At 47.2% G+C, this 27,045-nt stretch overlaps 1 protein-coding gene across 1 annotated transcript in view; it reads left to right on the forward strand.

The window, feature by feature from the left end:
- Positions 1 to 11,507: 11,507 nt before the first annotated feature.
- The window catches only part of Pygb (glycogen phosphorylase B), a 50,189-nt gene continuing 34,651 nt past the window's right edge, over positions 11,508 to 27,045 (forward strand). The window contains exon 1 of the mRNA XM_038330396.2: positions 11,508 to 11,845. Coding sequence (XP_038186324.1) covers positions 11,603 to 11,845 — 243 coding nt within the window. The 5' untranslated portion in view covers positions 11,508 to 11,602. The remainder of the gene's footprint in view (positions 11,846 to 27,045) is intronic.

The following is a 27,045-nucleotide window of genomic DNA, read 5'->3' on the forward strand; positions in this document are numbered from 1 at the left end:
TGGCTGACAGACTGGCTAGGGACAGCTCTGGGTACATCACCGCTAGGTCACTCTACTCAACAATGATCATGTTTGATTCTGGCATAGTCCTGAAGGGGTCACATGACAGGGAAAGGACACCTCTACACACACACACCCCCGAGCCTATGGTTCACAAGGTCTGGCCCTCAGGGAAAGGACGTGGGCCCAATGATAACCCAAATGCTCACAACCCCTCCCCCCAAGCCTATGGTTCACAAGGCTGGCCCTGAGAAATGCCTCCTATCCCTCACCTTTACAGCAAGAATGCCTCTTGGACTAGCCAGTGCACAGGGACGGAATTCTGCAGACAAAGGGGGCAGTGAGCACTCCAACAAGCCAGCTCTCAGTTCTCTGCCACCTTTTCCATACTGCTCAGGTCACTCCAAGAGGGTCTTGTCTCTTGATGGTCACATGACCCTGAAGAAGCTGGGTCCTTGTATAGTTGCACGACTGTAGCTGCCATCTTGGGTGACTTCTCACTACAGAAACAATAACTTCACAGGTGAAAAGTTAGAGGGAGTCTGGGTAAGACCTGACATTCCCTGGGGGAAAGGGTGGTCCGTGGGACCCAAATTCCAAGGTGGTAGGGAAACCCTAGAACCAGACCAAAGTAAGCCTGGTGGTCTCCCTAAAATAAAACCTTGGATTGCTTTGTGTCCAAAAAAAAAAAAAAAAAAAAGATAAAGCAGACTGGTAGTGATGATGTCACCCCGTTAATCCAGGAGGCAGAGGCAGGCCGATCTCCGTGAGTTCAAGGCCAGCCTGGTCTATAGGGCAAGTTCCAGGAGAGGCTCAAAAAAAGATAAAGCAGAAAGGCGTCTTTCCAGATAAAAAGTCACCTGGGACCAGAGCCCGGAGGGTTTTGATGGAGAAGGCATAGAAAATCCTGTCCTTTCCCACACTGCACCACTCACTCCTTGGCACAGGCCCCACTGCCCCTTTCTTCTATAGCTAAAGGCCTCCAGAGACGAAGCATCAAACCCGCAGGACGGAATACAAAAGCGGAATCATTGCAGGTTAGTGATCTCACTCATGAAAAAGTAAACAGCTGGATACTGCCCAAAAGAACACTAATAAACTGTGGGGTATTCTTAGGCCAGCAAGCCGTGCAAGTCACTCCACTCTTGGCATCCTTCGTGATAATAAAGAGGACTTTATTGTTCTCTCTAAACATCACTCTGGCCTTGTACGCCTGTGGGCCTCGCTGGGTCCACCTGACACCCCAAGCACCTCCTGCTGTGTCCCCTGCCCTACACTGTTCCTACTTGAATGATGGACACCCTGGCTGGATGCTGTGGTGGCTCCCACATGCATCCCACATCTAGATGACAGGACCGCAGGCTGTCCTGTTTGCATGCCCACGTATGCAATCCATCCTGACACTGTCCGGTCAAGGACGTTAGTATTTTAAATGGAGTGGACGTTGCCAGTTTCTTTACCCCACCGGTAACTGGGGCTGGCTTCCCTCACCAAGGCAGCGATTGCCCATGGTTTGTTGTTTGCCATCCTGGCAGTTTGATAAAATGGGACTAATGATTCCTCTAATTTATCTTTGTTTTTAAGTGCCAATTGTGTTTCCTGTGGATCATCTGTTTATATCTGCCATTTATCAAGAACACTGGTCATTTTTTCCCCCTGATTTTAGGGTCTTTACTTAGGAGATAGCCCATTGTGAAGAGGTAGGTTTTTTTTCTCTACTACCCCCTTTTGATTTTATGCTAGTTGTTAGTGTATATTGAAACTTTTTATTTAAACTGATCAAATCTATATTTACATACAGATTTATTGTGTGGCTTCTAGATTTTGTCATATTTACAGAGGCTTCCTCACTTAAACAGTTTGAAAGTTCTGGGGTTGAGGTGTGGTGAGGGGCAGTGTTCTTGCTGGGCATCCACAAGACCCTGACTGGGTCACTAGCCACACAACTAGCCCTCTCATTGCCACTGGCAAGCTGGGCCTTAAGGCGCTCAAAGGATTCTCTAGGGCCTAGTGAGTGAGACCCAGGCCCAGAGGCTTCCCTTCTCACACTAAGCCAATGATCTATCTCATTCCTTGTGGGAGGGGGGAGCGCCATCGTGTTCCTGGTCACACCAGCCCACATCCCACAGGCTGGGCTCCACCCGAAAGAGTCAGTCATAAACTGAGCAGTGGTGGCACACACCTTTAGTCCCAACATTTGGAAGGCAGAAGCAGGTGGATCTCTGAGTTCGAGGCCTGCTTGATGATCTACAAAGAGCTAGTTCCAGGACAGGCACCAAAGCTACACAGAGAAACCCTGACTGGAAAAAGAAACAAACAAAAGAGACAGTCATGGTTGTAGTGTGTTCTGTGATGCTGAGGAAACCACACGATGAGACCTTTAGTCCTTTCCCGTGTTGTTGGTTATGGAGACGAAGGTTTCTATGGCAGAGCTTCAGTGCTGCCTTGTAAATCCTGCTGTCAGCTGCAGGTTTTGCATAGTTCCCCAGCAGAGAGTTCCCATGAGGCTGCCTCCAGGAGCCGTCTGAAGGGTCAGAAGAGTGCCCAGCACAAGCATGCCTATTCTTCACTGAGCCACCCCCAGGCCCTGGTGAGGCTCCGTGGTACAGAGCCAGGCAATGGGATGTCTGCTTTACTGGGGTGCTCTGAAAACTCAGGGCTGGAAGCCACTCCTGGAGGGCAGCTCAGACATTTGCAAATCAAAGTGCCAAAGTCCAGAGGCCTGCCAGGATTGGTTTAAGGTGAGAGATGTGGGAATAAAAATAAGGGTTTCAACTTTCTGAGGAGTAGGGGATTTCAAAGAATTTTTTTTCTTAGATGGGGGGAAGGAGTGTGCACACATACCAGACAAAAACTCTGCCACTAAGCCATAATCCCAGACCTTCAAAGGACTTTTATTTTTTTAATGAGTACATTAGGGCTGGGGAGATGGCTCACTGGTCGAGAGCGCCGACTGCTCTTCCAGGACCCTGGTTTGAGTTCCACACCCACTTGGCAGTTCACCACTATCTGGAACTCCAGTCCCAGGGCATCTGATACCCCCTTCTGGCCTCTGAATGTGGCGTGCATGTGGTGCACAGACAAACATACAGGCAAAACACCATAAAATAAAAGGAGCACATTGGAATGCAATTCAGCCTTTAAAAAGAATGAAGTCCCTGGCTGTGATTAAATCTGTGGGGTGATGTCTAGCATGTGGAGAAAGGCCTTAGGTTTAATTCTCAGCACAGTGGTGGAGAGAAAGCAGGACTAGACACAAAGGATTACATAGTGTATGATTTGGCTCACGTAAAATACCCAAAATAAAGGCAGAATCAAGGTGATAGTTTCCCAGAGCAGATCTGGAGGAATTGATAGTTAAGTTCAGACTGGTACAGATGCAGGATTTGGGGGAGACAGTGAAAGGTCATTTACACTTAAATTATAATGGTGACACAACTCTAATAACGCTAAAATCCCTTTGAATTGTGCACTTTACACAGGTAGCTTATGGTATGTAAACTACATCTCAGTAAAGCAGTTTGAAAAGTGGAAGCATGAACTTGGGAATGAAGTTCAGGGGCTTCCACAGAGTCTGTGAGGTCCTATGTTCCTGGCACAACGCTGCCAGAGAAGTACAAACAACAGGTTTCTCGGGGCAGGTCTCTTTAGTCAAGCCTGACCACATGTGTTCTTTTGTTCTTAACTCGGCAGATGCTGTTGTTATTTCAACCCACAGGCCTTTTTCAGACCTGCAGTCTCACTAACCCTTGAGAGATGAGCCAGGCCAGCCTGCTAACTGTGATCCTAGGGGAGGGGCCCTCAATGGAAAGAAGTCTTCCCAGAAGAGTGAAGGAGATTGAGATCCCTGATGGATCCTGTGGGCCTTCCCTCCTCGTTCTGCTTGGCATTTCCTTGTAGGGTCTTCTGCTCCTCTGCCTTGTCAGTGGGTGCTCCCAGGCAGAGCTCCACCCAAATCAAACAGCCAGGGTTCAGCAGCAAAGCAAAGCAAATAGACTTTTGGCAAGAAGTCTTCCTTGCCTCCCCTTCTTAGCCACAGCTCCATGTTTGGCTCAGTCTCTGCTCGGCTTGCGCTGCTTGAAATGACAGTCAGCAGGAACTTGGGGGCTGTTCTGAGGGCTCGCTGTTGGCTATGGCTGCCTGCTTTGTAGAGGCTGTTTCTAGCCTTTACCAGTCCAGCTGTTTTCTCTTCATTACGTATCATTTCCATATAGTAAAAATGCACAGTGTAGGAGCTCCTTCTGTTTATGTGTTGCTTGCATTGGTTAATGAATAAAGAAACTGCCTTGGCCTGTTGATAGGACAGAACTTAGGTAGGCAGGGAAGACAGAACGAAACGCTGGGAGAAGAAAAGAGAGTCAGGGAGACTCCATGGATCCACTACTGGAGATAGACATGCTTTGCCAGTAAGCCACTGCCATGTGGTGATACACAGATTAATAGAAATGGGTTAAATTAAGATGTAAGACTTAGCCAATAAGAAGCTAGAGTTAATGAGCCAAGCAGTGTTTTAATTAATACAATTTCTGTATGGTTATTTTGGGGCTAAGCTAGCTAGGCAGCCGGTACAAACAAGTGGTTCACTGCAACACAGATTCTAAAACTACTACATAAATGATAGTGTGACTTGCTTGCCTTCATGTAGTTAATTCATACTCCTAAAATGTGTACAGAGAGTTTCACTCAGTATCCTGGAAAGCCTTGTCTGGTTTTCATGGTGACACACATCTGTTTTGGGTTTTGGAGATTGAACACATGCTCCGGAGCTACACCTCTGGCCCCTTTATGACACCTGTGTGTGTCAGCCCTCCAATGTCACTTGACTGGAATCTCACAGTATATGTTCTTCATATCTAGCTTTGTTTGTTTGTGTTTTTTGAAGACGTGGTCTTGCTATCCTTGGCTAGCCTGGAGCGTGCTATGTAGTCCAGACTTGTGAGGATTAAAGACATGAGTCTGACCCATCAAAATGACCACCAGCTTTGGCTCAGTGTCTGTCTTCAGTGACCACCTGCCCAGTCCCTCTGCTGCTGTTCCATGCCCAGCCACAGGATCTGGGAGCGGGCTACAGAGAGTGGTGTTGGGCCTGGCCCTTGCTAGGAAGTGGTGGTTTGCAGGAAGAGTCTAGGCTAGGAGCTTCCCTGAGGAAATGTGGGATCTGTAGCTCATGGAGGGTAACTCTAATGGAGGACATCCAAAGACAGGGGAGCCTGGGAGGAAACAAAAGCAGCAGTCGAGGGTGGCACCCAGGAGAGACTCCAGCATAGAGCAATGTGCCAGTAGCTTCTCCTGGGATACTGCTGTCTGCAACAGGTTTCTCAGTCACTTTGGGGACAAGGTGAGCCCACAAGCTGGCTGTGCCTGACAGCTAACTGGGACCAGCAAGCAGAACATCCAAGACCTAAGAAGTAGTCCAAGAGATTTTCACCCCTCAGATGTACCTACCCCCAAGGTTCTTGTGAGCTGACCTCTGCCAGAGCCTCATGCAGCAACATCACCCTGGGCATGCTCTTCTGAGCTGGCCTCTACCACACAGCACTACTTACCCGCTCTAGTGGGAATGGCTGTGGGTGTCTTGTGGCCATGCGACTATGTCACAGTTAGTGCCCATTCAAGTATTCATGGACGTTTACACACTGTTAGTAGCATTTTCTGCACGCAGCTTCAGGTGGACACTAAGCATTTTGTGGGATGTTTTCTTTGGAGTAGAATCACAAGGTCAGAATGAAAGGATCAATTCCCTTCTGTGCACACCACCAGCTGCTCAAATGCCTGTATGTAAAGAGCTTTATTGATGTAGAAACTGAAGAGGCTGAGATGCACCCTGAGGCAGTGGTCAGTACTGAAGCCATGAACATCCCAGCGATGTTAGAGTGTGCAGCCCAAGGGGTTCAGGGTCATTTCACAGAAGTTTCGGTATTATCAGAAGAAAACTTAAAGATGCCTATCCACTTGTTCTTATCTCCCTGGGGGGATCCCTCATTCTGGTGTGAGGCAGCAGCATTCACTGGTGATCCCCAGTGTTATGCCCAGATCACAGGATCCCCCAAAACCACCATGGAGTCCACACTTCTATGTAAAAGCAAAGAGCCTTTATTCAAGTTTAAGCTTGGACTCTTCATCTGTCTGACACAGCAGTTGAGAGCACAGAGTGTCAAGCTCAGTCTGGGTTTTTATCATAATAGAGGTTGGGGGTGAGGGGATTTCCAGACTTCAGGACCCCAATTGGCTGACATTTGTCTAGAGCTCTTGGCAAAAGGGGAATAGGTTGAGTCCTGGGCTCAGGGACATCTGGTGATCTTATCTAAAGGTTGGAATGTCAGGCACTTCTCTTCAGATGCTGGCCCTCCCTGGGTAGTCTCAGTTTATGGCTTTTCCTGAAACCCAGTGCTGCCTGCCATGGCAGCTGTGCAGGCTGGGCCCCACATGGCTTGGGCCCCATTATGTGGGGCCAGGTTTCCCTGCACGCCACACGCAGTACTCAGGAAGTTGAAGTAGGAAGATCATGAGTTTGAGACCAGCCGAGAATACAACAGCACCATGTCTCAAGCCAAGGGCAGTTGCCTAGCCTGTTCAGGGCACTGGGTTCACTCCTAGCGTGGAGGAAACAAAAGTCACTGTGTTGAGGAAATGCAGCTGGTCATTACCAGTTCCCATTAGCTTTCCTGAATGTGGGTTTTAATTGTAATGGTCTGTCCTGTCCCTTTAAGAGACAAGCCCCACCCACTCCCCCTTCCTCTGTGAGCCAAAAGAATCTTCCTTCTGCTTCCAGCCTGTGCTCTCTCTGTCCCTTCTCTCTTAGGAAAAGGTGGCTATGGCCTCTTCTCTTCTCTTCTCCCCCCCCCTCTCTCCTTATTCTTCCTCTTTCCTTTCCTTCCATAACCCACTGAATAAACTATATCCACTTTCTATGTATGGCGCCTTTCTGTCTCACCGCAGCTTCTTGTGGGATCAGCTACCCCACCCGAGGTCTCTCACCTGCCGCCTCCCACCTGCCTGGGACCCACAGAGGTCTCTGGTGGTGGGACCGGGCCACCCCAGAGTTTTATCTAAACGATTACAATAATGCTAATGGTTTTCTAGATTACTTTTCAGAGACTTGAAGGCCACTTGTGTAGTAATTTATTCTGGATAAAATATTCCATCTCATGATGCTCATCCCTAAAGGGATGTCTATATCACGCCCCTCCCTGCGAAGCTTAGGAATTATTGTGGAAGAGGGGGTGGAAAGACTGCAGGAGCCAGAGGCAGTGGGTGACTGTAGGAATCTGGTTTTGGACACAGCAGGGAAGTTGCACATACAGGACTCAGCAGCTGTGACAGCACACAAATGCTCTGCACCAGCTCAGGCTGGATAAGATCACAGCATGGAGACGGATGTGGGCATGAAGTCCCACCCCTACCCGAGGGGTTATTGGCAACTGATAGCTTCTGAGAAAGTTGGTTTTCTTTAATGTTGTGGTCCTTGGTAGGCTGGTGGTACTGTAGTGGAAGACCAAGAGTATATATGGACAGCACAGTTTGGAGTTTAATGGGTTAAAAAAATACAAATTTGGGTGGGTAGGGAGTGGTGGCAGATCTGGGAAGAATTTGGAAAGGGAGCAGAATATGATCAAAATATATTGTATGGAAATTTCAAAGAACAAAAAAAAACATTACAAATAAAGAGCTCAGACTTGGAGGGAAGCTGGTTAAAACTCAAGAAGTAGGCACTCTTCAATTCCAGCACTTAGGACTATATCTGTGAGAAAGGCCAGGGTGAGCTATGTAGTGAGAAGAGACTCTTTGTCAAAAACAAACAAACAAGCAAACAAACAAACAAAAAAACCAAACTGAGGAAGTAAACAACTCAGTAGCTTCAGAAAGTTCTGGAAACTAACCAGATTCACTAGGCTTCCTCCCCAAGAACTGCTGAGAGATCCTCCGAGATAGTCCAAGCTGCCTGGAAGAAGCAGCCCAGTCAAGCCACCTGGAAGAGGCTGCCTGGAAGGGACGCACTCCAATCTGTTGGGCATCAGCAGGTTGTAAAGTGTGCTCCAGGTTTCCAGTTTTCATGAATGTCACTCAAGCTGGGGATACTGTAGCTGGTGCAGCTGTCTTTGAGTCTTTTCTGCTTCGGTAAGTAATCACAATAAAACTGTTTCGCCAAGGTGGACTTTGGTGGTATCCTTACTTTAACCCCCTATTTGTGTAAGTAGGCATTTGTTCATGATCCCTTAGATTAGTGTTACATAAGACCACGTTCTCTGGCTCTTCACTTGAGCCTGCTGCAGTCTGATGGGTGCTGGTCTTTTGTTGTTGTTTTCTTTTGAGAAGAAGCCCCACTGTAGACAAAGCTGGGCTGAATCTGACTAGGTGGCCCAAGGTCATCAGGAACTGGTAATCCTCCTGCTTCGGCCTCTGCATTGCTATGGTTACAGATATGGTTACAGACAGGCATGTGCTGCCATGTCAGACTTGACGTCTTCACATTGTGTCTACCATCCTTGCTACCTTTACCTTTGGGTCAGATTTCACTTGGCTCTGCATGTTGACATGTCAAATCTAAAGAGAACTTGACCTAGATTTGCCAAGCCTCTCTCCCCCTCCCTTCAAAGCTAAAGACACCTGCAGCAAACTATGAAATAGCGAGACCTGGATTCCTGGAAGATCTCTGCCTAGTCCCAGGGAGGACATGAGAATTCTTTCCCCCGCTTAGTCTGCCTCTCCCCTCATTGTTCCTGTCTTACATCTTCGACCTCACACTTATAGAAGACGGTGTATGAGCAAAGTTCCTCTCCCTCTCATTTTTTTTTTTTTCCGAGACAGGGTTTCTCTGTAGCTTTGGAGCCTGTCCTGGAGCTAACTCTTGTAGACCAGGCTGGCCTTGAACTCACAGATCCAACTACCTCTGCCTCCGGAGTGATTAAAGGCAAGCACCACCACCACCTGACTTCTTTTTGTTTTGTTTTTTAAAACAGGGTTTCTGAGACTGGAGAGATGGCTCAGAGGTTAAGAGCACTGCCTGCTCTTCCAAAGGTCCTGAGTTCAGTTCCCAGCAACTACATGGTGGCTCACAACCATCTGCAATGAGGTCTGGTGCTCTCTTCAGGCATACACACAGACAGAATATTGTATACATAATAAACAAACAAACAAACAAAACAGGGTTTCTCTGTGTAAAAACTCTGGCTGTCCTGGAACTAGCTCTGCAATGAGGTCTGGTGCCCTCTTCAGACATACACACAGACAGAATATTGTATACATAATTAATAAATAAATAAATAAATAAATAAATAAATAAATAAATACAGGGTTTCTCTGTGTAAAAACTCTGGCTGACCTGGAACTAGCTCTGTGTACCAGGATGGGCTTGAACTCACAGAAATCCACCTGCCTCTGCCTCCCAAAGGCTGGAATTAAAGGCATGCGCCACCACCGCTCAGCTTCCTCCATTTCTTGAAAAGTCTGATCTATGGTTATTTAACACTTAATTGACCAACATAAAGAAGCCTGGAACCCAGAGAGCTTCAGTCTTACACACCTCTGAGTTAAGAGTAGCTAGAGCAATAGGGTCCCTACCTGACAAGGTAGGTGGCTGAATCTTTCCAGATTTTAGGTGTAATCTGTCACATCAGAAAACTTATCTTTGGCCAACTATTTGTTTTGAAATGAGTCTGCCTTTGAGCCTGGCCTCGGCCAGGACTGGGATTACAGGCACGGCCAGAACTAATGGTTTTGTCTTTTGAAGCTTGCAGTCTGTTCCACAGGCCTGTGCAAGTGGTGTTGTAGGGGCACACACACTGGTTTGACTCCTGCACCGCAAAGTCACTGACAAAGAGAGAACATTAGCCAGAGTTCCCAGCCTCCAGACTGTCCAGGAGTCCCACAGGCCCTGCCATCAGGCTGAAATCTGATCTTGCTGGCTTCAGCATTACAAGGATAAAGCACTGGAGTGAGTTCCAGAGCAGACAGGAGCAAGGCGAGGTCGCTCCAGTGTGTTGTCTCCTGAGAAGTCTGTAGATGAAGAGGTTGAGGTAAATTAACCCGGAACTATCAAACCAGGAAAACAACTAGTTTTGGTTTTGCAAACCACACCTATTACTGAGCCACACCTCCAACCCTACACCTGGACATTTTTTTTTTAATAGAAGAAAGAGTTTATTGGAGGCTTCCTGACAGTTTCAGAGGGTGAGAGTCCATGACCATCATGGCAGGGAGTCTGAGCTGGAGAAGTAGCTACTGAGAGCTCACATCTTATCTGCAAGGCGGAGGTGGAAGGAGAGAGGCTCCACAGGGTGAGCTTTTGGAACTTCAGACTACCTAACGGAGCAACCCAAAGCCTTGTTATGTGGGGGAAGCTTCTCCAGAACAAAGGAAATGTAGAGTTCTTCTGGGGACAGACGAGTTTACAGCTGGCCGCCCTGTGTGCTGAGGAGCAGTGGATCTTGTCTGCTCACTGGGAGACAGTGCTGAGCAGTGGCTTTGGAAGTGACACTCTGCATGAGTTGGAGAGGGCTGTGTCTCTGTCAAAGAGACTGAGCGCCTCCAGCCATAAGGTGTTCATTCTTTCTTCCTGCTTCAGATCAAAGGGCACTATGTCTGCTAGTGTGTAATTTAGGGAACAGGGGTTCTGAATGACTTGGTAGTCATTCAGAGTGATAAGGAGATGATATAGATACATACATTTATGTACGTACGCACATATTCATATATATGATATAATTCATATATGTGTGTATGGATGTACATGAATGTGTATATATTCTTCACACACATATGTGTGTATGTGCACACACACACATCCGTATTTTATGATAGCTTGGTCTATCACTGAAGCCTAGACTAGCCATTTGTATTTTGAGGCTCTCCATGCAATTTGTTCCCCAGAACTGAAGTGAAGTGTCATGGGGACCTCTGAATTTGCAATTATTGTATGAACAACCTTTTATTTTCTTAGGTGTATTTTCAGAACCACCTGTCAGCGCAGCGACAGGCCCCAGCAGGTGTTGGAGGCTGCCTGTCAAGCATGCCCTCTTGACATTTGACAGGACAGGGCACTTTAGCACCCAAGACAGTCCTAGAGGAGACATCTGGTGATTCTAGCCCAGCCAGCGACTCAGCCCCAGAAACTCCAGGAAGTCTCTGGATGGCAAGGGTTCCTGGATGCCCTCTGGTGTGGCAGGCACAGCCACTAGTTCTGTTTCTACTTTTGTCCCATAAAGTGTATAGATCTCAGGTATGGTGAAGCTGTAAGCCGGTCACTCCAGCTTCAGACACACCAGTAAAAGTGATAGACCACTTCCCTACGTTTGAACATCTATGCTGTCTTCCTGGTTTAAAAACAAACAAGCAAGCAAACAAACAAACAAACAAACAAAACAAAACAAAACAAAACAAAACACGGTCTCCTAAATCCATAGTCTTTTCTCCCCGCGGCCCTGCCTCTAGCTCAGGCCCTGCCCCTCGGCGCGGCCCTGCCCTCTCGAAGTGCGCACGCGCAATCTGTTTTAGCCGGCCTCCGCCGCAGTCCTTGGCGCCAGACACACCGCAGCATCCTAGAGGGTAGAGTCTTCTCAGCTTGCTCCAGGTCCATCCCTCGTCCTCTGCCTCTTCTGGTGCCATGGCGAAGCCGTTGACGGACAGCGAGAGGCAGAAGCAGATCAGCGTGCGCGGCCTCGCGGGGCTGGGCGACGTGGCCGAGGTGCGGAAGAGTTTCAACAGGCACCTGCACTTCACGCTGGTAAAGGACCGCAATGTGGCCACGCCCCGCGACTACTTCTTTGCGCTGGCACACACGGTGCGCGACCACCTGGTGGGCCGCTGGATCCGCACGCAGCAGCACTACTACGAGCGGGACCCCAAGGTGAGCTGCCCGCCATTCCCGGGAGGGAGACCCGGCCCTGGGCAGGGCGGGTTCCGCCCCCAAGAGTCGCCCGTGGGCCCTGGTCCCTGTTGCACCACGGTCACCGGTGACCGGCGAAGTGACAGTAGAGCTATGCATCCTCTTTAGAAGGACGCGTACACACCCTGCTTTTGCGGGTTTTGTTCTGATTGAGAGCCATCCCCTGGCTTCCCCGCCCGCAGCCCCCAATCCTGAGGATGGTTTTGAGTGGCACTCGTCTTCCACTGCAGTTAGTCCTCTGGGGTGTGTGGTCCCGAATCTTGACAGTCCAGAGGCAGGCCTCTGCTCAGCGGAGTCGCAGGTCTGCAAGAAGTGCGGTTGGGGTCTGCTGTTCCTGCAGCTGCCAGGCCCCAAGTCCAGGCTGATTTTCTGGCTGGTTTCCAGCTGCGAACTTTCGAGATGGCTGCAGAGTTGATGTTTCCACTATCCACCCCCTTTGTTTTTCTGCAGCCCCGAGTGGAGAACAGGGGACTGGAACCAGGCCCGGTAGTTTTATGAGTTGGAAAGGGGTGAGATCAGTCATCTTTTGCAGGGAATTGTGCCCGCCTCCAGCCCCCCCCCCCCAAGACTGATGAGAAGAAAATCATTTGTAATGCCTGCCTAAAATAGGAAGGTTCAGAAGGTTGTCTTTGAGGTCTCCACCTTGGCAAAACGTGTTTGGAGATTGCTTTAAAAGTTTTTTTTTCTTCATTTTGCAACTGTCTGTTCTCTGTAGGAAAAAAAAAATAATTGAAGAGAGTCTTTTGGCAGTTTTCTTTTCTCCTCTCCCACATACGCACATACATAACCCACTATAAAGCCCTGTGTGGCCTGTAACTCTGTGTAACTCTATGCATTTGAACTGTCCTCAGACTCACTGAGATCCACCTGCCTCTGTCTCCGAGTTCTGGGATTAAGGGCACAGGCGACTCCACCAGGCCCCACAGTCCTTGTTATTCTTTGCCATTTGTGCTTCCAGGTAATTTCTGTTCCTAAATACACAGGCGTGTAGATGTGTGTGTTGCACAATTTTGTGGGTTTTGTTTCATCCCAAACCATTTGTGGTTTCACTCATAAACAGGGTTCGAGATCAAAATACATACCAGTGTTTCTTCAGTTTATGGATGTATCTAATATTTGTGCACAGCCCCCTGTTGCCAGATCTTCCTTCCTTCTTCCTTCCTTCCTTACTCCCTCCCTCCCTCCCTCCCTCCCTCCCTCCTTCCTTCCTTCCTTTCTTTTTTTCTTTTGTTATGGAGAATTCTGCCTACCCTGTACTAAGATAGAGTGTAAATTAGTAAGGAAAAGACACTTGCTGATCTGGCCGGATAGTAATGATTTGATTGCAATAGAAACCTAGGCACCTAGCAGCTGTTTTACTGACAGAACTTTAGAGTAATTAATTTTTTATTAGGGCATTAAAGTATATTTGATAATTGCTAGGAGTCAAAACTAACTGCTTTCCACACTCATCCCGAGGCTTTTCCCTTTCTACAATAAAGATGGCGAGGACAGGCTGCTGGACTAGGGACTGGGCCTCTTCATATTTAGTATGCAAGACAGCTTCTAAAGAAGTGGCTCCAAATGGCTAAAACAGGTTATTACAACAAGGGCTTGGGATAACTGCCAGGGCAAGTGGCCAGGAGCAGTGGCTCCTCCAGAATGCCTTGTTAGTAGATTAGCTCAGAGTCTCTGCTGTTGTCCAAGCAGAGGGTAACAAGGGATACAGCTTCGCCTGCATGTTCATGGTCTTTTCCCAGGAGTTGGAGGACATTAGGGCTCCGGTTGTGATGGATCCAAGGATTAAGGAAATGTGTCTCCATGCAGCCATCTACCTTGCAAGTCTCCTGGTCCTCAGTCAGGTGTGATGGCTTGTCTGCCATCATCACTCTAGATGGAAACCTTCCTCCCCACTTCACATACGCATACCCATATATTAATTATTTTAGTGCGGATGGGTATGCTTAGGTGGTTTACACTGATAACCCCTTCATATACGGCGTGCTGTAGCAGGGTTCTTGTGATTGAGACCCTGTCTCAAAAACCAAAACATAAATAACCTGGCCAGGCTTGTGAATGGGAGACTGTTGTTTGTCAGATCCACATAGAAAAGCTGTATAAAATTGGAAAGCTAAGGGCTGGTGAGAGGGTGCAAAGGCATTTGCCACGCAAGCCTGAACTTGATCCCTAGACCCTTGGTGGAAAGAAAGAACAAGGTGAGTCGGCTGTGTTCTGAGTGCTGGAGCTGTCCTGTGGCAGTGTGCCTGTGCTCACATACATCCTACGAACATCAGTGAATTAACAGTGGGAGGTGGATCCAGACCTGGTGGTGTGCTTGTGTGGACTCAGCTACTCCAGTGTTTGAGTCTGGCTGGAGCCCAGGTTGGAGTGTTTGATGCCCTGGTTTTCGAGAGTTGTCCGCGTAACTGACGACAGTCAGCCAGTCCCCTCTCTGTACATGTGAGGAGTGGGAGTGGACAACCAACAACACACCTCAGAGCCATCCCTGACTCCGGCAGTGCCTGAGGGATGTGAACCTACACATCTCAGACAGCGGGAGCACGAAGGTATATTTGATAAACCAGTGCTTTATCAAATTTCTTTAACAATCATTTTTAAATTGTTTATTTTTTTAAATTCTTCTTTTTTCTCTTAAAAATATGCTGTGACTTAGCCGGGCCGTGGTGGCGCACACCTTTAACCCCAGCACTCGGGAGGCAGAGGAAGGGGGATCTCTGAGAGTTCGAGGCCAGCCTGGTCCACAAGAGCCTAGTTCCAGGACAGGCTCCAAAGCTACAGAGAAACCCTGTGTTGAAAAACAAAAACAAAAGCAAAACAAAAAAACAAAACAAAACAAAAAGCCATGACTAGTAGGGGATGTTGACCGTGGTTCCGCCACGAGGTGCTCACATTGGAAGTGTCATTCACTTTTTTTTTCTTTCACTTAGAGGCATTGTGTTTTTGTTTCTTTCTTAATTTTATTATTTTACAAAATAATAAATACATATTTATTATATAAATACATGTAAAATGGGTGTTTTGCCTCCTGTACATCAGTTTTAAGTCTGGTGCCGTGGAGGCTACAAGAGGGTGATGAATCTTTTGGGACCTGAGTTACAGACAGTTGTGAGCCACCATGTAGGTGCTTAGAATCAAACCCAGGTCCTCTGAAAGAGCAGCCAGTGCTCTTTACCGAACCATCTCTCCAACCCTAGCATTGTGGTTATTAGAAACTAGAAATTAGTAATTATAGACAAAGAGTGGATTCTTTTAATTCCTGACAAAGTCTAGAAGTCCATCCTACTCGTTGGAGGCCACTCAATTTAGGGACCAGAAGACCTGTATAGCAAAGGAGGCCTGGACCTGAGTCCAACTCCTTTTACAGTTTTTGTTTTCCTCATTGGTGCTGGAGGTCAAATATAGGACCTGAAGCATTCTGGGTAAACATCACTGAGACACACTTTCAGCCCCAAACTCCTTTCCACCCTGATTCCTGATTTTTCCGCTTGTCTGTGGTGTGCTACTGTCTGGGTTGACACCCCTGCTCCTTTTAGGCAGGATCCCTCCCTCTGTGTAGCCCAGAATGACCTTGAGCAACACCACACACCAGCTAGCTGGGTTTTTTGTTTTGTTTTTTCGAGACAGGGTTTCTCTGTAGCTTTTGGAGCCTGTCCTGGAACTAGCTCTTGTAGACCAGCCTGCCCTCAAACTCACAGAGATCCGCCTGCCTCTGTCTCCCGAGTGCTGGGATTAAAGGCGTGCGCCACTATCACCAACGGCTCAGCTTTTTTTTTTTTAAGCCTTTCTTAGCCTCACATTTTTTTTTTCATCTTTAAAATGAGGAGAGTTGAGCCAGGTAATCTATTGATGTTTTTTGTCATTCTGACAGGCTAAGGTTTTGTATTTGCATGTATAATGTTTCTACTTTATGTTGGCATTCCCTCTATCCAGACATTCTGGGAGCCAGAAGAGTTCAAGGATATCTTTGGTTACATAGCAAGTTTAAGATCAGCATGAACCATGCAAGAGACCCTGTCTCAAAAACCAAAACTTTACTGGGTGTGCTGGCACATACCTCTGAGGCACAGGCAGGCTAGTTTCTAGGTTCAAGGCCTGGTCTACCTAGTGAGTTCTAGGCTAGCCAGGGCTACACAGTAGAACCCCGTGTAGAAGAAGAAAATAAACAAAAACCTCCGTCCAGAAAGATCTGAGGATGGTTAAGCAAGGAAGGTGTAACATAAAGGGTTCAAATTAGTAGAAGGCCTCTGTGAAGTTGGGGTAAGGCATGGTGGTGTAGCCAAGCACAGTGAATCTGAATTGTAGTGAGTCACGAGCCAGACACGGTAGAAAAAGACTTACAGTTTGCAGCAAGCAAGGAGCGTCTGGAAGTTATTTCCGAAGCAGTGCCCTCCTAGAGCAGAGCCCACATTGGGTTGTTATTAAGGAGGCTTGTAGATACATTGGGACTGGCTCACTCCTGAGCATGCTCAGTTAAATAGTGGACTTCTGATTATACTCATTCCAAGGGTCAGGGAGCACAAGTTTAAAATATTAAAGTGTGAGGACCCCCCCCCATCTCCAAAAGAAAGAAAGAAAGATTTATTTTATTTTATTTTATTTTTTTCGAGACAGGGTTACTCTATAGCTTTGGAGCCTGTCCTGGAACTCACTTGGTAAACTTGGCTGGACTTGAACTCACAGAGGTCCCTCTGTCTCTGCCTCCAAAGTGATAAAGACCACTGCCCCCACTGCCCGCTGAATGAAAGATTAAAGTGGTGGTCGGTGCCTCTGGCCATTTGCAGCAGGTATTCCAAACCTTCTCTTGAAAATAAATGAACAGATACCTTGAACCTGCTTTGATTGCTGAGTCTGCTCCTAAAGGTGCCTTCCTTGCTTTGTGGCTGACAAGTGCAGAGGGTGGGTTAAATTTGGGTATGAAGTCAGGAACTAAACTTAGGCTCTCAGTTCTGGCCACGAAAACAAATGGCAAATGAAGTCCATTCACAGGCCCCACCAGAATCTTGCTGTCACGTGTGTTGTGTGCAGGTGCACCATCTCTATCGAGGTCTTTGGAAAGCCAGCTGAGTGCCCTGTGGCTGGTGACCTGCACTTTGGGGCCCCCTGGACTGTGGTTTGGCCCCATGAGCATGAGGCCTGATGATAGGAGGAGGCTGAGGAAACGCAGTTCTGAAAAGATCTCCGCAATGAATTTGCAGTCGGGCTGGACCGGCTTCTAAGGAGGTAGTGCAGCAGCCAGGCCCCTCTGTGAGCCCCACCTCTGGGGCTTTGTTAGAATTTATCAGCAATGGGAGTGAATGCTGGAATCTTCTGGGCATTCCTAGTCTCCTGATGTGTTTCCACTGGTGTGTGTGAAGGTGACCTTTCCCTTGGGCAGGCTTCCCCCACAGCAGATAACGAAGGTCTTTGGCCTGAAACTGCTAGCAGGCAGCTGTGCAGTGTTGACCAGATGAAGACTCCTGTCAGTGAGCGTCACCTTTGGCCTCTGCTCTGACAGGCTGTGATGGCTAATTTTATGTGTAAACTTGCCTGGGACACAGTGCCCGGACAGACAGCATTATCCCGAGTTATAGAACAGTGATTTGGGATTAACAATTAAATCCCTGGGTTTGTTTTTGCATTTTAGTTGTTTTGAGACAAGTCTCCCTGTGTAGCCCAGTTGGTTTTGAACTTGTGAGCTTCCTACCATAGCCTCCAGGCTGGGATTATAGGCATATACCACTCTGCTTAGCTTTAATTTAATTAAAATTTTAGTTGTTACTGTCTTTGTTCTGTTGCTACGAAGAGACTTCATGACCACAGAAACTCTTATAAAAGAAATCATTTAATGGGGCTTGCCTACAGTTCATAGGTTTAGTCCATTGTCATGGTGGGAAGCACAGCAGCGTGCAGGCAGACATGGTGCTGGAGGAGGAGCTTGAATGTTCTACATCTGGATCTGCAGGCAGCTGGAAGAGAGAGGCACAGTGCCCGACTTGAACCTCAGAGCCCACCCACAGTGACACACTTCCTCTGACTAGGCCTCACTTCCCAATAGAATAGTGCCATTCCCTGATGACCAAGCATACAAATCTGTCAGTCTATGGGGCCATTTCTAGTCAAACCATCACAGACTTCATTCAGGTTAATTTGGATCCTTGACTGCTGCAGAAAAGAATTTCAGATTGAGGTAAAGCCAGGAAGGTCATTAAGATTGAAAAGAGAGTCTGGAGAAGGGTCCATTTTGGTTTTAGAGTGCTTGCCCGACAGACAGACTGGGACTTGATATTCAGGCATTGTATGAATAGGGCGTGGTGGCATACACCCGTGATCCCAGCTGTTTAGTGAGGCAGGAAAATCAGACTCAGGGTCATCCCCAGCTACCGGGCAAGGTCAAGGCCATACTGAGCCTGTACTGCCCAACCCTTAATCACCTGAGTCACCTAGTGATTCCCGGCAGCCAGTGTCTACTCTTGTGACTTTCTCTAAGTTACCTCGTGAGCACAAAGTCAGATGAGGGTGGATTATAAAAGACACTCCTTGCCATTTGTTTTGTTTTGCTTTTTTGTTATTATTTGAGGCTGTAACCCTAGGCTGACTTCCACTTCCAAATCCTTCCATGTCCTCCTCTCTGCTGGGATTATAGGTCTGAGCCACCATGTCCTCAGCAATGGTCAATTTGCATGTATTATTCTTACCACTTAGGAAAATAATAGAAACAAAGCAAGTGTGTAGGCACTCTGGCCACGAAGACCAACTGCATATATCTTAGTGTGATTTTCAAGGGCCCGAAAGCCTCATAGAACGAATTCTGCTAACAGCTTGCTTATGGTCTGCGCTGCAGAGTCCTGCAGAGTTTGATCTTTTTTAAAAAAAAAATTTATTTATTTATTACATATACAGTATTCTGTCTGTGTGTATGTCTGAAGGCCAGAAGAGGGCGCCAGATATCATTACAGATGATTGTGAGCCACCATGTGGTTGCTGAGAATTGAACTCAGAACCTTTAGAAGAGCAGGCAATGCTCTTAACCTCTGAGCCATCTCTCCAGCCCCAGAGTTTGATCTTGTACTGCACAGTCAGTCCGCAGAGCCTCTTGTCCGGTGTGTGCTGTTTGTTGGTTTTGTTTCTCTGGAGATTTCCTACTCTATAGACCTGTAAATGTCTATAAGGGCCACTGTACCTTTATGAAATATTGTAACTCACCTCATCTCTACCTCAAGTATTTTTTTTTTTCGAGACAGGGTTTCTCTGCAGCTTTAGAACCTGTCCTGGAGCTAGCTCTTGTAGACCAGGCTGGCCTTGAACTCACAGAGATCCGCCTGCCTCTGCCTCCCGAGTGCTGGGATTAAAGGCATGCGCCACCACCGCCCGGCCTACCTCAAGTATTTTAAAATGATTTCTTTTCATTAAAAAACTAGAGGTGGTGGTGCTGGAGAGACGGCTCCGCAGTTAAGAGCGTGCTGCCTTTGCAGAAGACCCGAGTGCATTCCGGTACTCACACGGAATGGCTTCCGACTGTGGTAACTCCAGCTTTAGGGTAATCGGACATCTCTGGCCTCCACAGCCATGACATTCATGCACACTTACCTACACTCTTACCACATACATACACATAACTTAAAATAATACAAATAAGTCCAGATATTTGGGGGGGGGGGCTCAGAGAGATGGCTCAGCTGGAGGTCAGATTACAGCACCCATGTAAAAGCTGTGCGTGACCCTTTCCATGCATGTAACCCCAACATTGACGTGGGAGGCAGGAGGATTGCTCCGGCTGACTGGTTGCTAGCAACGCAGGCTCCAGGTTTGAGACCACGGCTCAGAGGAGAGTGATAAGACATAGGACACCTGATGCCTTCCTCTGGCCTCTTGATACACACAACGATGTGTACAGCTCCCCCATCTATGCACAACAACACACACGCAAATGGTTTTTGGTGCTAGAGTTGAACTTGGGCTTGGTCACGATCAACAAGCCTTCTACCCCTGAACAATACCCCCTGCCCTTTATATGGTGTTCACAACTGTATTTTACATGATTGTAGACTTAAAATTTGCAAGAGGCTGAATATGTTGTGCACAACCTTAGTTCCAGGACTGGGGAGGCAGCCTGTGAGTCCCGGCCAGCCTGATCTACGTAGTGAGACCTTGTCTCAAAACTAAATAAAATTTGCACGACGCATACCCAGAATTCCCCCAGTGTTGAACAGTTTAACGTAATTGGCAGGTCTTTTTGTCTATCAGCTCGGTGTTTCCGGTGAATTATCTGAAAGTTAGGTGCAGCCTTGGCATCCTTCATCACTCGTAACCTCGGTGTGCCCTTCTGGGTCTCGAGTCCTCAGAGCCGCTCACACTGTGTCATCTCCTAACGCTGTCCGTGATAAGGGGCTGCCCTCTCCTCGCTCTGCTCTACCAGCTGTCTCACCACTAAATACAAGACGATGTATAAGCTCGGTGTGGCAGTCCTCTCTCACATTTGGGAGACTAAGGCAGAGGATTGCTTCACGTTCGAGGCCAACCTGGGCTCCAGAGTAAGACTGTGGTTCAAAGACAGAAAATGGCCTGAGAAGGTAGCTCAGTGGTAGAGTATTTGCCTAGCATGTGCAAAGTCTTAGGTCAGTCCCTGTACCACACACACACACAGTAAAATGTAATGAGACAGTTATGGAAAAGAAGAAGAAGGGGGCTGGAGAGATGGCTCAGAGGTTAAGAGCACTGACTGTTCTTCCGGAGGTCCTGAGTTCAATTCCCAGCAACCACATGGTAGCTCACAACCATCTGTAATGAGATCTAGTGCCCTCTTCTGGCCTGCAGGCATACATGGAGGCTGAACACTGTGTACATTATATATAAATAAATCTTTGAAAAAAAAAGAAGAAAATAGAACTTAAGAATTAGAAATCCCGGGGGCTGGAGAGATGGCTCAGTGGTTAAGAGCAGTGGCTGTTCTTCCCGAGGTCCTGAGTTCAATTCCCAGCAACCACATGGTGGCTCACAACCATCTGTAATGAGATCTGGCACCCTCTTCTAGCGTGCAGGCAAACATAGAGGCAGAATGTTGTATACATAATAAATAAATAAATCTTTAAAAAAAAAAAAAAAGAATTAGAAATCCCTCACGTCTAGCCGTTAAAGGTCAACCCAGACTGCACAGCAAAACTCATCTCCAGAAAACAAAAGCTGAGTGTAGAACATAGCTGTAATACCAGCCAGGAGGCTGAGGCAGGAGGATTGCCTCAAGTCCATGGCCAGCCTGGGCTACATATAGCAAAAGCCTTCTCTCTCTCTCTCTCTCTCTCTCTCTCTCTGTCTGTCTATATATATATATATATTTATATTATATGTATATATATTTATATATATATATAAAATAAGACATGATTCTACTTGTCACTGGGCCAAAATACTTGATGGAAAGAACTTCGAGAAGTAATTCCAGTTCATGGCTCCACAGTGGGGAGGCATGCAGTACAAGCTTGCAGTGTGACCTGCTGTATCTGGGTGGATCAGGAAGCAGAGAGAGACTGAATGGGGCTGGTTTAAAAACTCCCAGTGACCTGCTCCCTCTAGCCAAGCCTATGCCCAAAGTTTGACCACCTCCCCTTGGCAGTGTTCCTGGCTGGGAAACCATGGTTTCAAACACAAATGAATTTAGGAGCTTGTAGGTCACAGTGCACACTCAAACCATAGCAGTCACGAACCAAATAACCAGCACAACATGGGGTGGCTTTTCCTCTGCCTTCAGAATAGGGTTCCGGGGATATAGTAATGGGAAGCTGTGTGAGCCCAGAAACTTGGTTTTGGTTTTTTGGTTTTTTTTGTTTTTGTTTTTGTTTTTTCGAGACAGGGTTTCTCTGCAGCTTTAGAGCCTGTCCTGGAGCTAGCTCTTATAGACCAGGCAGGTCTCGAACTCACAGAGATCTGCCTGCTTCTGCCTCCCGAGTGCTGGGATTAAAGGCGTGCGCCACCACCACCCGGCTGAGCCCAGAAACTTGGAAAGGCATTTAGCTTAGTGGCTAGTGTCCACAGCAGGATTTTGCTGAGGAGGTGTGTTCTGTATCTTGGTTGTAGCTCGCTGCTTTTTCTCAGCCTTTAAATGCAGTTTAAGGTGAAAACGGATATGGCTAGTTTGCTAAGAATTGCTGCTGGGCTGGAGAGGTGGCGCTGCAGTTAGAAGGCCTGGCTGCTTTCCCAGAGGACCCCCATGGTGGCTCACAGCCATCCATAACTCCAGTCCCAAGGGATCCCAATACCCTCTTCTGGGCAGGAATGTACAGACATACATGCAGATAAAGCACTCATACCCATAAATCAAATTTAAAAATAAAACTTAACAAAACAAGACAAAATCATTGCTGCCCATTTTCTGTATGAGCTGTGCTTAGCATTCAGAGTCACAGATAAGCAGGAGGTACTGGGTGGGCCCCTCCTCCCCTAGCTGGTGCCGTCTTCCTGCTTCCTGCCAGTCTCTGAGTTGGAAAGTTGCCAGCAGTCTGCATTCTGACTGTGCCCACCATCAGGAAAGGGCATTCTCAAGCCCTAGAATACTCACTAGATAAGGTAGGGGGTTGTAGAGTTGTGGCAGGCAGGCCACATATCCTATGGCAAATGCCATGCTTGGTGTGTAAGGCTGACCTAGGAGAGACACCCTCCCCACCCCCAGGAACCGAGATGATGCAGTGTGGATTCTGTGCTGCGGTTAGAAGGTGAGGGCAGGGCTTGTCTGGCAGGTAGGGGGTTCTTTTCCCCTGTCATTAGACCTCAGTTCTGGGTCTGGGCCTTGTTCATCTTATAGAAAGGAAACAGGAAGGCAAAGACCTAGCCCCTGGCTTGGCTCTGTATGTCTAAAGGGGCAAGGAGCCTTTCCAGGACCGGGCCTGTGGACACTGGCTCACTGGTCTTTAGTTGTATGCCTATGTCATGTTAATGCCACCAGACAGGCAGGGGTAGTCTGTTGATGAGAGCTGTCCTGTCATCAGTGAGTGCACAGAACCAAACAGACAAGGGGAATGTTGCCACATGATCCTGGAAACAGGAACAGAGATCTCAGACTGGCTGCAGCAGCCTTGGCTATCCCAATGAAAGCGGTTGCCCGAGTCTTTGTTTAATGCCCCAAATGTTGGAAAATTCTCTTTCCCTTTCCAGTATGGTGCCCAGACACTCTGCAAATGGAGACTACTAATTAAGGGTTTTTTTTTTTTTTTCAGAAGAGGGAAAAGGAGTTGGTTGAGAGTGGGGGAGGTGGTTTTGTAAAGGGCATCAGGCTAGGTGTGATGAGAAGGGCACACATCTGCTTGAGGCAGGAGAATCACAAGTTCAAGGCCAACCAGAGATACGCAGCTAGGTCCTGTCTCAAAACCCAAAGAGAAAACAATGCAAAGAAAAAAATATGAAGGCTCCATCTGTTGGTATTAAACTCCACTTCTGTAAACCCTTCACCTTCTAAGATGCCTTTGGGAGACCACTCACTGTGTGGTGTGGTATTCGTGTTTGAGTTTTACTTGTATGACTGGAGAGCTTCATTAGAGCTTTTCTGTGCTTCTCCTCGTAGTGTAGGCTTTGCTTATGGTAAATAAACCTGACTTTAAGAGTGGGTTGAGGAGTGTGGCTCACTTGTGTGTGAGCAAAGCACTGGAGTTCCATCCTTAACACTACAGAAGCAACCTCCACACAAAGGCTTCCACTGGGCCACTTAACGCTTGCTGTAGTCATACAAACAGATTCCAAAGGTCAACAGCCCACAGTGCGAGGGTTTGAGGATCCTGCTGTTCTCTAACTGAAACAGGCTAGTGAGTCTCTGACCCACAGCCCTGAGCAGGGAAGCGCAGAGCACCCTTGCCCTGGAGGGTGGGCAGGACTGAGTGTGGAGAGTCAGAGCATTGAAGGGTGACTCTCAGGTGGGGGAGGGGGCTGGACAAGTGTCCTCAGGCTGCTTTCCACAGCTGCCACTGCTGGCTAACTCATTTGCTTCTGTGACACCCTTTAAAAAGTGGTGTGAGGCTGCTTGAGCACCAGCCTGGCCTGGTAGAAACCCCAGGGTGGCTTTGTTGTGTTCAGAGGGTGAGCACCTTGTGCTCAGCACCCACTGGCCAAAGCAGTCTAGCCTGAATTGGGCCTCCATTTGGACCATCAAGTCTGTCCATTTTCTTGGCTGGCTCCTCTGGCTAGCTTTTGGTTAGAGGATTTCACTCAGCTATCTTAAGGAAATGGGAAAAACAGAATCAACACAGATGAGGAAATAAGACCATTCTTTTTTCCTTTTTCAAAGACAGGGTTTCCTCTGTGCGACAGCTCTGGCTGTCCTGGAACTCACTCTGTAGACCAGGCTGGCCTCTAACTCACAGAGATCCCCCTGCCTCTGCCTCTGCTGGGGATTAAAGGCATGCGCCACCACCGCCCTGCAAGAACATTCTTAAAATAGGTTGCAGAAATCCTAAACAGCAAGCACCTCCCAACTGTCAAGACTAAGGCTCTCATTACTTGACCACTGCTTCTGATTGTCCCTGGCCAGAGACTTCTCTGCTTATGTGAAAGAAATTGGTGATGATTATCTTGGCAGGAAAATGCAATCAGAGGTTTCAAGGCTAGGCACAGCGTGTGTTGGGTCCTCAGTGTAGTCTTTGGGGACCCACAGTTACATTTCCTTTTCACAGTGCTAGGTGGAAGGTACACATTTTGGCAGGAAGGACAAACTATCATAGATTTAAAAATATAGATTTGGTGGGCTGAAAGAGATGGCTCACTGGTTAAAGAGACTGACTGTTCTTCCAGATGACCCCGGTTCAAATCCCAGTACCCACATGTCACCTCACAACTATCTCTAACTCCAAGATCTGACACCTTCATATAGTCATATGTGCAGGCAAAACACCAATGTGCATAAAATAATAAAAATAAATTTAAAAATATATAGATTTGTGGCTGAGCATGATGGTACTTCCACACCCTTAATCCCAGCACTTGGGAGACGGAGGCAAGAGCATCTCTGTGAGTTCAAGGCCAGCCTCCTCACAGAGAGAGTTCCAGGACAGCCAGGGCCACACAGTGAGACCCATGCCTTCCTTTTTTCTTAAGATTTTGTGCTGGGGAGATGGCTCAGTGGGTAAAAGGGCTTACTGTTCAAGTGTGATGGCCGGAGTTCAGATCACTGGAGTTCCTGTACAATCTGGATCTGCTGTATAGATCTGTAATCTTAGTGCTTCTGTAGTGAGATGGGAGGCGGAAACAGGAGAATCACCTGGAAGCTCACGGGCAAGCTTGACTGAGATACGTAGTACAGCAGCAGAGACTCTCCATAAGATGGGAGGTAAGAACTGGTCTGAAAAGATGTCATTTGTCCTCCACATACACATCAGGGAACAAACATGCCCACACTTGAACACAGAATACATATATACCCCCCCCCCCCCACACACACACACATTTTTAGGAACAGCAAAATAGAACATTCAAAACGGATCATGTTCCCGACTGGTCAGCATTTTATAATTCTTCCGTTAGGGAGAGTTCAACAGTAGTTCTGTGGAGATACAGCGGCCTGTATATACAGTATACCCCACTGTACACTTTACCTGTGCTTTCAAAGTCTGTTAACTGTAGTCAGCTGCAATCTTAAGATGTTAAATGGAGAATTCTAGAGATAAACCCCATAACTTCATATATTCATATAAAGTATTTTGATTAAGTCAGTTGGCACTTCCTCTTCCCCATCCCCCCACTACCACCTTTCCCTCCCAACTTCATGTCCTTTTCTCAAACCACACGGCATGTACTTAGTACCATCTGTATGTACACAGGTGTAGGACCATCCACTGGAACATGGGTGGTCTTTCAGAGGCCTCATCGCTGAGAAAAATAGTCTTCCATCCCTAGCAGCCATCAGTTGCCAATCCCTTCTCAGGGGTGGGGCTTCATGAGTCCTCCCTCATGTCTGTGCTAGGCTTTTGGCTGGCTTGATCTTGTGCAAGTCTTGTGTTTGCAGAAACAGCTGCTGAAAGCTCATTTATGCAGTAGCCTTGTCATGCCCAGCAAATGGTATTCCACTGCATACCTCTGCACGGACCGCCACTCTGCTTCCTCTTCTGTGGTGATCCCTGCGCTCTGAGGGGAGTGGATGTGATCTAGATCTGTCCTCATGAGATCTGAGCGCCCTTATTCTTTTACTCTCTGTAAATGAATCTGTTATGGATCTCTATATTAATTACCAGAGAAGCGCCGATGGGTGATAAAAGTTGCATTAATGTATGGGCATAAAGAACGTAGGGGGCAGTTTATTGCTGTCCATTTAGCAGAATAGTAGGATTAGGTCCCCCACTCAGGCCTGGGGCCACATCACATAACTGCATTTGAGTGTATTCCTTGTTATTGTCAAAAAGCAGCATTATATTTCCTTTTCATTATTGCTATTAATTTATAAGTTGAGCTCATGAATATGCATACAGATACATATATGGGAAAACATGGTGCATATTGGTTGACAGTCTCTTCTCATAAATGCCTAGAACCAAAAGTGGTTTTAGATTTTGGAGATTGAAGTATTTGCATTGACCTGATCATTTTAGCTTCTCTCATTCAAAAAAAAAAAAAAAAAAAAGTGGGGCTGGAGAGATGGCTATGAATACCATCCATAGGAAAAAGGAATTTGTACGTGTGACCTTGAGCACTTGTATTTTCCTAGGCCGCTGGGATCTAGCTGGACTCTGTATGTTTCCATATTTGTTAATAAACCTCGCCCAGACAGGACTTGCAGCTTCCTTTGCACTATGGAAACTCTATAAAATAATAAGTGGGCTCAAGTGTAGTGCAAATAAAGCATAAAGGTGATTAAAAAGCAGGAAGCAGTGGACTGTAAACCAGTGATAACAGCAGGTGCAATTACAGCTGTCCGCGGACTTGCCAGTTCCCCCGCCTTATGTTTCTGCCATTTAAAGGATAGTGGAATTTGTGTAGAAATTCAATATTAGTTCATGTAATCAAATCAAGAATGGGGGTGGGGCAGAGACCAAATTCTGACTTTGTGACTTTTAATATGTTCTTTCAGTGGTTAGCTTTAGTGCTCTGGAATTGTCTTCTCTTCCGACATTATTATCTCCTTTTCTGGCACACCGAATCTGCCTGTGTTGTTCTTTCTCACCAATATCAGTATTTTTTCCACTAATTATTTTCTTGGCTCATTTTGTCTA

Source organism: Arvicola amphibius, chromosome 5, assembly GCF_903992535.2.
Source record: "Arvicola amphibius chromosome 5, mArvAmp1.2, whole genome shotgun sequence".
Classification (NCBI taxonomy): domain Eukaryota; kingdom Metazoa; phylum Chordata; class Mammalia; order Rodentia; family Cricetidae; genus Arvicola; species Arvicola amphibius.